This window comes from Anas platyrhynchos, chromosome 5 (genome assembly GCF_047663525.1).
Source record: "Anas platyrhynchos isolate ZD024472 breed Pekin duck chromosome 5, IASCAAS_PekinDuck_T2T, whole genome shotgun sequence".
NCBI lineage: Eukaryota > Metazoa > Chordata > Aves > Anseriformes > Anatidae > Anas > Anas platyrhynchos.
The window spans coordinates 49,323,164-49,337,601 of NC_092591.1; the positions used below are offsets into that span (position 1 = coordinate 49,323,164).

The 14,438-nt window shown below is 36.8% G+C and overlaps 1 protein-coding gene across 25 annotated transcripts in view; it reads left to right on the forward strand.

The window, feature by feature from the left end:
* The window catches only part of CD44 (CD44 molecule (IN blood group)), a 71,235-nt gene that overhangs the window by 22,632 nt on the left and 34,165 nt on the right, over positions 1–14,438 (forward strand). For 15 of the 25 annotated variants that reach the window (XM_072039004.1, XM_072039021.1, XM_072039010.1 and 12 more), the window contains exons 2-10: positions 1,101–1,266; positions 3,216–3,352; positions 4,983–5,054; positions 5,337–5,576; positions 6,745–6,840; positions 11,094–11,219; positions 11,884–12,006; positions 13,195–13,320; positions 14,274–14,396. In XM_072039004.1, coding sequence (XP_071895105.1) covers positions 1,101–1,266; positions 3,216–3,352; positions 4,983–5,054; positions 5,337–5,576; positions 6,745–6,840; positions 11,094–11,219; positions 11,884–12,006; positions 13,195–13,320; positions 14,274–14,396 — 1,209 coding nt within the window. The remainder of the gene's footprint in view (positions 1–1,100; positions 1,267–3,215; positions 3,353–4,982; positions 5,055–5,336; positions 5,577–6,744; positions 6,841–11,093; positions 11,220–11,883; positions 12,007–13,194; positions 13,321–14,273; positions 14,397–14,438) is intronic. The other 10 variants (XM_072039005.1, XM_072039008.1, XM_072039017.1 and 7 more) reach the window with 7 other exon arrangements.

The window sequence follows — 14,438 nt, forward strand, 5'->3', positions numbered from 1 at the left end:
TTTATTTTATTTTATTTTATTTTATTTTATTTTATTTTATTTTATTTTATTTTATTTTATTTTATTATCCATTATATTTATCCTCATAATGTTCATCATTATACACTTGCTTCCATGTGCAAACTTGTAAAGTATTATTTAATTAAAATCCATCCAAGACATCCTTTATTATTAAAGATGCTGCGGTACATATTGAAATTGTGACAGGTTGATAGTAATATGTTCGTATGTGTATGATAGGAATATGTTTGCATGCAAGAGTGAGTTCCAAGTGCATCAAAAGAAAGCCTTTCAAAATGGAGGGAAATACTGTCAAAACTGAAGATCAGGGAGCAAAAAGTTCATTCAGATGATGAGTAGTCAAAGGTTCTCTATATGCTGACTGAATAGAAAGAGTTTGAAATTTGTCTGTCAGGGGGTATTTAATAGCACGATGTTGTTCTAGTTTAGAATACGTGTGCAGCTCACCTAGGTTTCATATCAGGCAGATCCAGTAGTACCAAACCAGTGCAAGCTTTTCTCTTTTGTCTAGCTAACAATAAGGACTAGCTTTAACCAGTTCTGAAATTGTGGATTGACATATTAATTTGAAAGTATTCGTTGTGAAAGGATTACAATGAGAAGATTAAGGATGTTTGTGATCATAAAGGCTCTGACTATACCACCATTTCATCTTTAAATAATTCTGTATTGAACAAAATATTATAAAATTCATTTGAATATAAGTAAATTTAGCAGTAATGTGGCTTCAAAGACTTTCACAGCATATTTGTATCTTCTGTGCAATTATAGTTGATTATAAGGTAAAAGTTTAAGCTACCTCAAAAAACATGTAATCCTTTTTTTCTTGCCTTTTTTGTTTTGTTTTGTTTTTGTCTTGTTTTGTTTTGGTCATGTGTTTGAGCCCAAAGAGGGAAATATGGAGAAGGTGATTTAATGTGCTAGCTCTCTTTCTGAATGAATTACTAGCTGCTGCTTGTTACTTGTTACTTGCATTGAAAGTACTATACATGTACTTGAAAATAAATCATTTTCAGGTCTTCAGTGAAGCAGCAACTTCAACAATTAGTAATTTATTTATTTTTTTCTTTCAATAACAGAATTCAATGTAAGTTGCAGATATAGAGGAGTTTTTCATGTGGAAAAAAATGGTCGCTACAGTCTCACACGAACTGAAGCAGCTGACCTTTGCAGAGCTCTCAATAGTACCTTGTCAACACTAGAACAGCTGGAAAAAGCTCACGAACTTGGATTTGAAACTTGCAGGTAAAGAAACTATGAAAAATAATGTATCGTGTCTGTTTGGTTATCCGTCCATCCACTTATCCATCCATCTATCCAGTGTAATAATTACAGTTGATTTCATTCTAGTTGCTAATTACATGTCCATATCAGTCCTGAAGTAAGTTATATTATGTAACAAGCAAAACATCTTTGTGAATGTGTGTGCTTGCCCTGAGTCCTGTTATAAGTCCTTGACTGCATATTGTTTTTGCCATCTTGAGGAAATCATAACTTTCTACAGATAAAATCTAAATATAACTAAAGATTGAGATTATAATAAACTAATAAGAATGTTGTTCAGATCATACTGTACCACTGACACATGCAATACATGCAATGTATTTACAATTTTTAATGACCTGATGTAGGGTCGAAAACTGCAGATGGTATATACAGTATAGGAAACTCTGTCCTGTCAAGCAACACTAAAAAACATCAAATCAGTAGTGTGGGGAGTGAACTGCTGACTTGCAGTGAAAAACTGGTGATGGTGTTAGTGCATTCTTGTAATTTGTGTATAGATAAGTTTTGGTAGAGAGACAAAAACTACCCCCCAAACCACCCCACATACACACACACAAACCAATGTCAAGTGACTTAAATACCCTCTCTAATTAATGATTTGTAGGGAAACAAATGTGGATAATATGGACTCCTCAGTTTAGCAAAATATACACCTAAAGATTGGAAGTTGATCATAGATAATTTTTGACTCAAAAAATGAAGTGAACACTAGTATAACAACACTAGTACTAGTCAAAGATAATAAATTTTGGCTGAAACAATTTGTAAAGGTTGTAATCGATTCTTTGTCTAACCTAAACACCATCAAGATTCAATATTTTTTCCTAAGGATGCCATCTAGTTCACTCTAGTGCTGGCATAGTAAATATTCTGCAATGCAGAAAGCCTTTCCTGAAGTTAAAATGTAAACTTAATTGAAGAAAGGAGTAAAATGTAAAAAATGCAGCAGGGAGCTATAGTTTTTCATTAATGATTGAATTTCTCTCTACTTCACAGCTTAGCGGAGGACAGATTTGGACATGTAAGGCATGTAGGTTCTTCCCTCCCTCCCTTCCAGCCAGCCAGCCCACCCTCTTACTTTCATTTGCTGATCCTGTGTTAGAAGTCCTTGTCATTATGACTAGACTCTTATCAAGCTTGAGTTGGAGAGAAAAAATAAACTGCACATAATAGCCAAAATACGTGTGGAATGGTGAGTGAGTAAGGTGAATCAACAGACCGTAAGAGAAGAAGGTGATTAATAGATTATACAGTGTCAACATCGCAGGCTCAGTTGGAAGTGTAAGTGAAGTAGTTTATAATTCCACCTACTACAGAATTTTAGAACTGCAAGCATCTGCACATTAGGCATGCAACTGGAATGGTGCTCCCAACTTCAAAAGGACTGCCAAGCTATGAAATATATTTCTTCTGATAATTGTATGTCTTAATAAGTAAAACAAAAAGCAAACCAAATCCCAGTTTTGTTACTCTATCACCCCTCTCAGCTAAATATATTGGAATTAAACAGGTGTTGCAGGATTGCAAAATAGTACTAATGCATTGTGCTTTATGAAGCTCTGTTAACCACAGTCTTTGCTGAAATGTGTGAGCTCTGTACACAGTAGCCACATTGTTCCACTGAAAGAAACAGTAAGAACATGTGGATGAATGACTTGTATCTGAATATTTTCCTAAGGTATCTGCTTTATAGAAGGAAGAGTGTGTCATTCTCTAAATTTAATCAGATTCTATAAAATTGAGCCCCAAATATTTATGTGTGAAATGGCACTGATCAGTATGTTATGCTCAAAAAAGCAGATGAAAATAATGTCTTATTGGTATCTTCTTCATATTAGAGATATCTTGAGCATTTATGTTGTCTGCTATAGCATATAATGTGGTGTGTTTTCCTCTGTACTTCCCAGGTATGGTTTTGTAGTGGGGTATATTGTTATCCCACGAATCAATCCCTATCATCTTTGTGCAGCAAATCATACTGGAATTTATAAACTTTCAGCAAATACAACAGGCCGTTATGATGCATATTGTTACAATGCAACAGGTATGTGTATGTTTTATGATGTATTTTAGATATATATCAAATTACAATAATATATGTAACTCCTAAGGTACTCAGATGAGGTCTTTTATATTAAATATCATCTGATCTTCAGCTGAGAAGAAATACATTTTGCCAGCCTCCAGAAGTGCATCTATAATACCAGCAATTAATTTGACCCATTTGGTCATTAGTGTTTCTCCAACTAAACAATTTGCTGCCTTGGGGACTAACTTAATAGCTTCACAACAGCTCATTACAACTATTTAGTGCAGTGAAACTCCCAACAGTGAATCTAAAAGATCCCAAAATTTACTAAAGGATTTAATATGAGGGTATGGCAGGCTACAGTGACAAGGCATGGGGCTTGGTCAGACAAGCATGCTGACCAACGCCTTTTGTAATACTTTCTGTATGGTTCCTCCTTTGTTCCTCCCATGTCCCCTTAGTCCTTACAATTTCTACAAATTCTGAAAAGCTAGGAGCTGGTGAGGATCATGGTTCTCATTTTCAGTGTATGCAATGGCTCTGGCAAATGATGTTCAGACATTAGGCAGTTAGGTGGTGATGCAGCCAAGAAGCAGACTGAAGGTTCTGAACTTTGTAATAGTTGGAAATATTTGATTATATTATTAGGAAAATGTAGATAATCTTGTGGCAGATGCTGAAAACAGTATTTCAAGATAAAATCTGGATTAACTTCAAGTGTCTTGAATTTCAATAAACATTTCCAATGTAAACAGACAGATCATACAGAGCTCAAAGCAAAACTCAGTGATGATCTAAATGACAGCGACATTCTTAGATTTTGTTCTTGGTGGTCATATCATTAAAAGCCATCTTTGCATTGGCATAGTGTTAGGTGAATCACCAGCCTCTGCCATCCAGGGTGGCTCTTTAGTGTACATCCCTACTGGAGCTTTATAAATACTTCCAAGTATTATCCCCTTCTGGCACTACAAGCAGGAGGTCACACAGTGGCCCCAAGCCTGGCACAGAAGACCACCAGGGTGAGCAGAGCTCACCAGACCAGGGCACACTCTTCCTGTGCAGAACCCCCATAGAACGGATGCAGTCCTTCTAGCTATAGAGGGACTATAATAGAGCTGCCGTGACGTTAGGGCTATGTGTATTGAAATGGCAGAGTAAGGCTATTTTCATGGACATTGATTGCAACTATTTTCTAGAACGGGTATGGAAAAAGGGAATGTCATAGTTAGTTGAGAAAGCAATCTGTAGTGCCCCAGCTGGGAAAGAAGAGAAGGAGGTCTCTTCCAACCTAGAAAATTCTGTGATTCTGTGAACATCGGTAGATCAGTGAATGAACTTCGATTTGGAAATTGTTTTTAAATGTCCAGATTTCAAGATGTCTTTCTGTGATTATGTATAGCTGTGGAAATTTTCTGGGAAGCTTTATGGACTGCCAGATAAGGAATCAAACCAAATGTCATCATCTTCAACTCTAGCTAAAAACATAATGCTTAGAAAAGGACAAAGTGACTTTTAGGAGTATTGGAGAAGTTTTCTAGCTAATTCATTTTGATAAATCTTTGAATCTAATTTATGTTGGTATACACTATACTTTTTCTCAATTTTCTTAAATTAATATTTTCTCTTTTTCCTTCTTTTTCAGAAACAAGGGACAAAGCATGCGAGCCAATTGAAAGAATAGACACTTCTTTTCTCAGTAATCAGGGTGAAATAGGTACTGTATTGATTAGAAAGACTTGCAATTTGTTTCATTTTCAGGATGATTGATTTAATACTAATGATTAAAATATTAATATTAATTATATCAATGATATTAATGATTAAAAGCATTAATATTACTTAACTTTAAATTGGTATTAATTTTAATTAATAAACTAATATTAATCCACAACTGTTTTCTGTATTTTTTTGGCTCTAGGAATTAAGCTATCATAACTGAAGTACAGCTATATAGCTCCTGGGTATTAATACCTGCCTAATATTCTCTTTCCTATAGTCATTGACAATGAAGATGGCTCACGTTATAATGCAGATGGCACACGTCATAGTGGAGACTCCTCAACCTCAGGTGTGGATGATGAAAATGTAGGTAGTGGATCATCACATGACACAACTCCAGTGGATACCTCCATCAGGAGATCCAGTCCCTCGTATTATGGAAGTGTTACTCCAGTCTCACATCTGTCAGATCATTCTTCTGGAGGAGGTGAAAAGGAGTTTCCTGTCACAAATTCTGGTAAGGATGGTGGGTTGCAACTATACCTCTCACAACAAAGTGAAGAATTACCTAGCTAGGTAAATGATATCAGGTAGGAATAGGAAGCACTGTCTCTAGTTTGTATCACTGGGAAGGGAAAGGAGAAAGGTGTGTCTCTGGGGTGAGGGGGAGGGGGATGAGGAAAAAGAAAAAAAAAATAAAGCTTTCTGAATTTCTACTACAGTATATTACAGAATGCACAGAGTGATAAAAATGTCAAATTAAATGTTATTAATACCTTCTTATTTTAGTTGATAAAGTCAAATTTTAATTTCCTGAAACCTTACCAAATACAAATGCCATACTCATTGCTAGGGCATTCAGCACAGTGGCAAATCAGTGAATTGGGGTGCCTTGCCGGTATTTTGCTTTCTTGTGAAGGTGATTTTTATTGTATTTCATCTTTTATATTGTGTGCGTAGCTGAAATTATCAGATGTCTAAAAGACTAGCTCCACTGAACCTAAGGGATAGAAACAGAGTTCATCCTCTAAGTGCAGTGATGTGTTACAGTGTGACTTCTGATTTTCTTTCAAAACACCAATAATTTAACAGTGAAATATAGCAGGGAAAAAAAGGCAAAAAATAAAAAAGGAGAAACAACTTATGCTTTTTTGTCGATGTAATTCACATCATGAAAGATAATTACTAACATTCTATTCCTGAGCAATTAGGATCAGATTCATTCCCTCAGGTGTATGCCACGTAGTTCAATTGCTTGCCATGACAATCCTTACCAACTCTGCTAACATTCAGAGTTTAGTTTTTTGGACTAAAACTCTGAAAATTGCTCAGTAGAAAGGGGAGTACAATTAACTTCACTTCTTGCTCTGGGTTCCTTGTACCGTCAGATGATACACAGGTACAGTTTGAGCTTGAATAACATGAAGAGATCATTGCCAGACATTTCATTACCACTGTAATATATGCTCCTCTTGAAATAATCTATTTTGGTGATAATCTTGCTGTGTTAGTAAATAAAGATATTTGGGGTTGAATTGTGTGAAGAACCTCCTCTATATCTTTCTTCTCCCTTGTGCTAATAAAAGAAGGAATGAAGTTTGCAATATAGAATAATTGATATAGTTGTGAGTAATGAGTTGCAGCTCAGATAATGAAATAGTAATCTTTCATCCATCATTATACAGATGATGAAATTTCTCCTACATCAACTGATATCTCTTTGGTAACGGGATTTGATGATTTCGCCAAAGAAGATGATGAACGGCATCGTGGAAGTACTAGTAAGATTTATGCATTATAATAACTACATCAGTTATAGATTGTATTAAATCTGCTTTCTTCTTTCAGCAGGGCTTTCTGGTAAGTGGTGAAATATACATTTTCTCCAATTTTGGAAAGACATTGAAAGACCCTACTTTAATGACTGATTAATTTAGAAATAAATTTCACTTTCTGGTGAAGTTATTTATTCGCTTATTTAAAGAGAGAAAGGGAGCCAAAACATTTGCTTTTTCTTTTCTTCAGTGTTTATACATTAACTCTGAAAGACTGCTGTTTGGCTTATTCTGTGTTTCCCACTGCCTTTTTATTACACATATTTATGAGGTACCACAAATCAGTGTAACGAATTATCGCTCAAAGTCACATTGTTCCTACCTCAGAGTTAGAAAAGGACATTGTTATCAATTTGTGGTAAAAGTACATCTGTGATTCTAATATTCTTATGGTTGTGAAAGTGGATAATCCATGTCGAAACGATGGCCTCACTCACCTAAACAATGCTATAAGTGATAGGTCCAGTTGCTAACCCACTTGTGTAATGCTAAAATTAATTTTGTTCTTGGTGGTGGCTGGATGCACAAGAACAATTTTGAGCCTGTGATGTCTCTGCAGGCTTTGAAGGCTCAGAAGAACATTAGTCAATTTCTGGGCTGAGTGGGAAAAACTGATGTGATGCTTTTATTGAATATGTGGTGCACAGCAGCTACAGCAAATAAAAACCTTTTGAAGTAATCTTATTTTTCTTAAAGTGGAACTGTACATGTATTTGCTCAATTTCTTGAGTTTGAAGTAATATAGATCTTTGCAACCAGCCAAAACAGGGAAAAAAAAAAAAAAAAAAAAAAAGGACATAGAAGAAGAACATTTGAATTTCACAGAGAAGATCTATAGAGGCATGATGGAAGGTTGTAGTCAAAAACAATAGAAATGAAAGTTTCTTCCTGCCAACATTTTTTTTCCCACCAGAGAAGCACATGATAGTGATGAGTTTGCTTGGTTTTTTTTTGGGTGCTGACAGGTAGTCAAATAGTCTATGCAACTTGGAGGGTCAGTGTCCTAGTTCCTGTTTTTAGAAATCACAGCATAGTGTAAGAATTATTATGTATTATGTATTGCAGTTAGCAAAAGCTTTACTTAAATACAGAAATCATTCAACAAAGCATCTCATCACAGAATGAATCTGAGAAGTTTAACACCTCTAAATATAAATGAAAAAAAAAAAAAAGACATATATGTATCAGCATGATTTTTCCCCAAACTTTGAAAGCAAGTAGACAATTTTCTAAGTTTTGTTTCTAGTGTGAGTTTTTGCTTCAGAGTATTGCCTGAAAGGGGAAAAAAATCCCCTTTCAAACAAACAGTGGGGAGTTTGTCTCATTGACACTAATGGTGATTTCACATTTATTCGCCTTTGTATGCTTGTGTGACTTAATGCTTGCCTGTACAGATGTTTATTCACCCACTGCAAAAGACTGTTCATTGTTTCTAGGCAGCATTCTAGGAAAGTATTTGGTTTTGCTTTTACTACTTGATTTATCAAATATATTGATTCTAAACATTAATGTCCCTACCTGCTGCTAACAGTTCTCTATCATGGGCATGGTATTCTAAAGAAAAACTAGAGGTGTTTAACATTTAAAAAGATCAAATTAAGTGCAGAGATATGTAATAAAACTATCAATGCTGATATATCTATATTATATAGTGATAGCATTGGCATGATTCTTTATTGGGGCTGGCAGATTGACTTTCTAGTGAAAAAAAAGGGGGGGGAGGGTATGAAAGTACTGCACCTGAGATTTTCTGATAGCTTCAGCTATTGCTTAGCAACATCACTTTAAAACCAAACAGATTCATTTCATTTAATGTTACTGTACAATAAGCGAATGAGTAATTTAGCACTTTTTTCACAAGTTAAATATATGCTACCTATCTCCAAGAGAAGTCATAAAATACTCTATATCATAGGAGAAAGTTACAAGAAGAACAAACAAAAAGAGAAATTAAAGTCATGCCCCAGTGTCTAGTATTTACGTTGTGCAACATTGCAGGCTCATTGGAATATCCTGGCAGGAACTTAATATCCTGGAGAAAAATCCCACTGGCAAGAAAGTAGAAAATTAAGAAGCAAGTAAAAAAACTTCATCCCACTAGGCATCTATCTTCGGATAGATAGGTAAAAGTTTACCTGTCTAACTCTATAGTGTATGAATGTTAGACACAAAACCAGTGGCTATCCATCTATACTACACCTTGTTTGTAAACTTAAAGTCTGGTGAAAAGATGCCTACTACTATCAAAATAAGTCATTGCTATCGGCCTGAAGTAAGCAATTGTTACATCTCCTTGTTTTTCACATTACCATTTCATTATTGTTCTGACTGAGCATTATTGGCAATGTTCTCCATCAAGTTCACAGTCCAGATTAATACACTGCAAGCACTTTGCCACTGACATTCTTTATCTCTAAACTGAAACAAGCTTCTATTTGTTGCTAACAAGTTATGATTCATCTCCAGATGTGCCATGGATCCGATATCATAAAATTCTGTAGCTGATATGAGTTACTTCCCTGAGTTATCAGAGCTAGTTACTCAAACAATAACTGCGGCTGCTTTTGTTCATCCATCTACAGTAGACACTCCCATGCTGTACTGGATTTTTTTTTTATTTGGTTTGGAGCATTCTCTAAAAAATGTCATTCTTGGGAAAAAAAAAATCTTATGTCAATACTTTGGCTGATTTGATAGGAAAGCATCTGCACTGGTATTTTATATGTGGAAGGAAGCCATGTAGCCATATTCAAGCATATCCATATTCAAATAACTATGTTCCTAATGCTTGCTATGGAGAGCAGGTAGAGGTGAGAATTTTGCTGTGATTACAAGAAGTCAGATGACAATTCAAGGCAAAGTTTAATAGATGTAGAGATAAATAATAGTGATGCTTCTATTGAATGTTCTCTAAAAACACACTCAACTTTGGTTCATCCATAAGAATGGATGCCAGAACAACAACAAAAACATCTAGTCCCTCTAGTTCAAGAATGTGAATTTGGATGTTTCTAGAAATAATAACACCTAGATAGGAGTCAGATGATGGCTAATAAATATTTATTCGTTTGACATCTGTGACATAATTTCAGTATACAATCTCCCCTGACACATTTTAATAGCAGCTTTTCTTCCTGAAATAAACAGTGGATTCATCTCTTGAGATGTGCTAAAGACAGAAGATTCTCAGTCTATCATGTTCACCAGTAAGAAATGGAAGACATCTTAAAGAATGATATCAGACACTCTTTTCTATATAAAATCATGTGTTAATTCCTCAGTATAATCTGAAGTTTAAGAGGTACCAGAGTCCTGCAGCTCTGCTCTTCAGTTATTTTCTTGTTAAAAATTTTTTGATATTATCATTTTGATAATTTTTGTGCCCCAAATCTGAGCCCATTATTTATTTATTTCTTGATGTTCTGTTGCTCAGAGATCAGATTTTGAATGTCCAAGTCTCTGATTCTGAAAAACAAGCAAACCATCCTCTCCTTCTGCTCCCAGATGAAACTCCATCTGCACCTGTATTCAGAGTTTGAATTTTGTATCTAAAAATTGCCTCTTGTTTCTGTGGGAATGCCTTCTTTGGTAAAGGAGGTTTGATGGCTTGGTGTAGAATAGAAATAATAATAATAAAAAAAAAAAGAAATAAAAAAAAAGGGTAGTACTTTGAAGATTTTGCTTTTTTTTCATTCAATATGTGTATGACTTAAAGCACAGCTCATATTGTAAGCTTTTTTTTTCACTTTATTGCTGAATAATGTTATTAGGAGGGAGAAAGGTTAAGTTATCATCTGGCTTGCTTGAGAGATTTCATTCTTGGTGTGCATGCCCTTATTAGCTCTGTATGCATTTTGTTAAAATATTAGGACATATATTATATATAGTGCATATTTTGACCTGTTGCAGCAATTAAACCTATGCAGAATTCATTGACTTTGCTGGACTATCAGAGCTAGTTACATAATCTTATACTTTAGTAGAATGATTCAATCTTCTCTTACACTAATATGTATATATATATATATTTACTATTGTAGGAATGTAATGATACCACAGGTTCATACATTCCCTTTCCACTCACATCCATCTTGGTAGCATGAGCATGTTCAGGGTGCTGGTGCTGGTGGACTTTGATGGAGGAAATGTGCCTCTCAAAAAATAACAAATTCTTGGTTCAATGAACCATGTCCTAACAGCTCCGGGGCCTCCTCGTGTTCACCTGGAGAAAACTACCACCCAAACCTGGTGGAATCCATTTTCAAACGAGTGGTGGTGGTCAAATCCCAGAGAGAAGACACAAGAACCCACACAGACAACAAGGGGTAAAGAGCATCATTATAAGACAGTGCTTTGTTTAAGGGCTGAATAACCATAGTTCCAAGGCAGAAAGCTGGAGAAGCATTAAATGGAGGGGGTTTTCAATTGGAAGTACTTTTCTGCTTTTCATTGCAATGTGTTGGAGAGAGAAAAGTGAAGTACAGGGCTCTGCCTGGTTGACTGTAGGTATGGTAGCAACAGAGCACTTGTTCAGATCAGTCATGAGTTGCATATCTCAGAGGGGTGAATACGTGAGCCATTTAGTAAAGGATATACTCAAGTCTTTCACTTTTAATTTTTGAAAATACTTTAGATGCAGATTGTTTCAATGAGGAAGACTTATGGTAGAAATGAAGAGAATATTTTACAGTCAGTACCCTATGTTTACTTGGGTACAACGAGCCAGAGCTCAGTTACTTTATTGCCTCCATAGGGCACTGCAATGTAGATAACAACTACGTTAGGGTGGCTTCGGCAGGGCCATGGCAGGGTGATGGATCTCTCCTGTGGGAGGAAGAACCAGTAGGAGATACAGTCTGTGGCAAGCACGGTGCTGTTCAGCCTCCGCAGTGGCAGTGGGCTGCATGCAGGGGAGACAGCAAAGCATAACTGCTGCCAGTAGAAGGCCTTGCGGGTTAAGGCTTCATGGCAGATTTAACATCACCACAGCAGATGTGACCTCAAGCGGCAACGGTTCGGATGATGAAGACTCTTCAGAGGAGACAACTTACCCTACGGTGTTTCCAGGATGGCATATAAGTGTGGCCAAGAAAGAGTATGCTCCAAGTACTAGTAAGGAACTTCCCTTCTCTTTGGATGTCTTGTTTTTGGGTTTGGGGTTTTGCGTTTTTGGCTTTGAGTGTTTGCGTTTTCTTTTTTTTTTTTCCCTTTTCTACCCAATGATCCTTTTCCTTCACCAAACGAGTATCGTGTAAAGGGGTAGCTGCTCTTCTGATTGGCTCTTGTTTCAGAGATCTTTCCTGTGCCACAGGAAAAGCTGATTTTGAACTTGTGAGGTTCCAGTCCTTAGAAGGAACTTCTTCCAGTACTACTGGAATTTATATCTTGTTTTCACATACATTGGATTTCTGGGCTTCCTGTGTGGGTCTTTGTGTCCTGAGGAAAAATTCCTTTTTGGAGGGAAATTCCAGCCTCTACACATGATGCTCAAGTAGTTATGTTTGCATGCATATACCTATTTGGCCTGCCTTGCACAGCAAAGGAAAAGAGTGTAAGCCCTGTAATTTCTCTAGGGGAAAATCTATTTCCATCCTTAAATGTCTGTCACAAGCTATGGGTCAATACTATTTGAAATGCTGTGTTCTGAGAAAAAGTTGTGCAGAGGTAACATAACAGAGGTAAAGCTATGTCTCTGCAATGTGCTGATGCCTTCCTCGGAAGTGTTTCTGGTGTACTTCTTACTGATTCCAGCTGGCTACGGGGAGTGCATGTGTCTTTCAAGCAGAATGGCCATTCTTCTGAGCCCAGGTCTCTGGTAGCGTTAGCTTCACAGGGTTGTAAGAGGAAGCAAAGGCAAAACTAATGGGTGTGCTTGTTTCTGGGTATCCTTTTCACCTGTCGTGGATGCTTCTATCACCTTTTGTGCCTGATTTTGTGTCAAGTCTTGGTGGATGTTCCGTGTGCTGGAAGTTACCTCGGCCTATCTGTTCTCTCTTGCTGGCACAGCCTGTGAGGAACTCATTAACCTCGTAGAACAGCAAGAACAGATTCACGGGGCTTTGTGATGACTCCTCTCAAGGGACTGTGTTCTGTCCTGGGACTGCCACTAGTTCTTTCATCTGGCTAAGTGTCTTAGGAATGTAATGATACCACAGGTTCATACATTCCCTTTCCACTCACATCCAACTCAGTGGCATGAGCATGTTCAGGGTGCTGGTGCTGGTGGACTCGACTTTGATGAAGGAAATGTGCCTCTCAAGAAATAACAAGTTCCTTGTTCAATGAACCATGTCCTAACAGCTCCGGGGCCTCCTCATGTTCACCTGGAGAAAACTACCACCCAAACCTGGTGGAATCCATTTTCAAATGAGTGGTGGTGGTCAAATCCCAGAGAGAAGACACAAGAACCCACACAGACAACAAGGGGTAAAGAGCATCATTATAAGACAGTGCTTTGTTTAAGGGCTGAATAACCATAGTTCCAAGGCAGAAAGCTGGAGAAGCATTATATGGAGGGGGTTTTCAATCAACAGTACATGTTTCTGCTTTTCTGTATTATGTGTTTGAGGAGTGAAAACCTAAATTTTGATTTCTTTCTGAGTCTGTACTTTTGGTAGTGGCAGAGGACACTGTTTCACCTGAGGCTAGCAAATATACTGAGTAGGTAGTACACCTCTGAAAAGGAAAATAGTTGAATTTTGAAGATCAGTCTGGTAGTTTCAACGAATAGCAGTGTTAAAAAAAATATGTATCTGTTGATATAGAATGGAAAGTATATGCTGTACTGAATAGAAAACGAATGACTTACTATTTCATAAACTACTTACAGTACTATTAGAATAGTGCTTATAACAGTGGGAAATGCCTGTAAAAAAAGGAAGAGACAATAAAAGATATCTCTGGTTATACCAACAAAATAGACTAGATGGTAAATATTTAAATTTCTATTGACTTCCTGTTTTTATTAAGCAATGAAAGCTGTGTAAAAAAAAAAAGGATGAAGCATTAATTTAATTCTAAAAAGATATCATTCATATGATCCCAGATCTCTCTTGATTAAAATTTACTAAAATTATCTTAATTGTTAGTCTTTAACTTTGATAAGACATGTCAGGGATCAGTTAGTGCTGTGACCCTCCATTGGGCACTGCAGTGTAGAAAACAGCTATGTTAGGATGGCTTCAGCAGGGCCATGGCAGGGTGATGGATCACTCCTGTGGGAGGAATGACCAGTAGGAGATATAGTCCGTGGCTAGCACGGTGCTGTTCAGCCTCCGCAGTGGCAGTGGGCTGCATGCAGGGGAGACAGCAAAGCATAACTGCTGCCAGTAGAAGGCTTTGCGGGTTAGGGCTTCATGGCAGATTTAACATCACCACAGCAGATGTGACCTCAAGCGGCAACGGTTCGGATGATGAAGACTCTTCAGAGGAGACAACTTACCCTACGGTGTTTCCAGGATGGCATATAAGTGTGGCCAAGAAAGAGTATGCTCCAAATACTAGTAAGGAACTTCCCTTCTCTTTGGATGTCTTGTTTTTGGGTT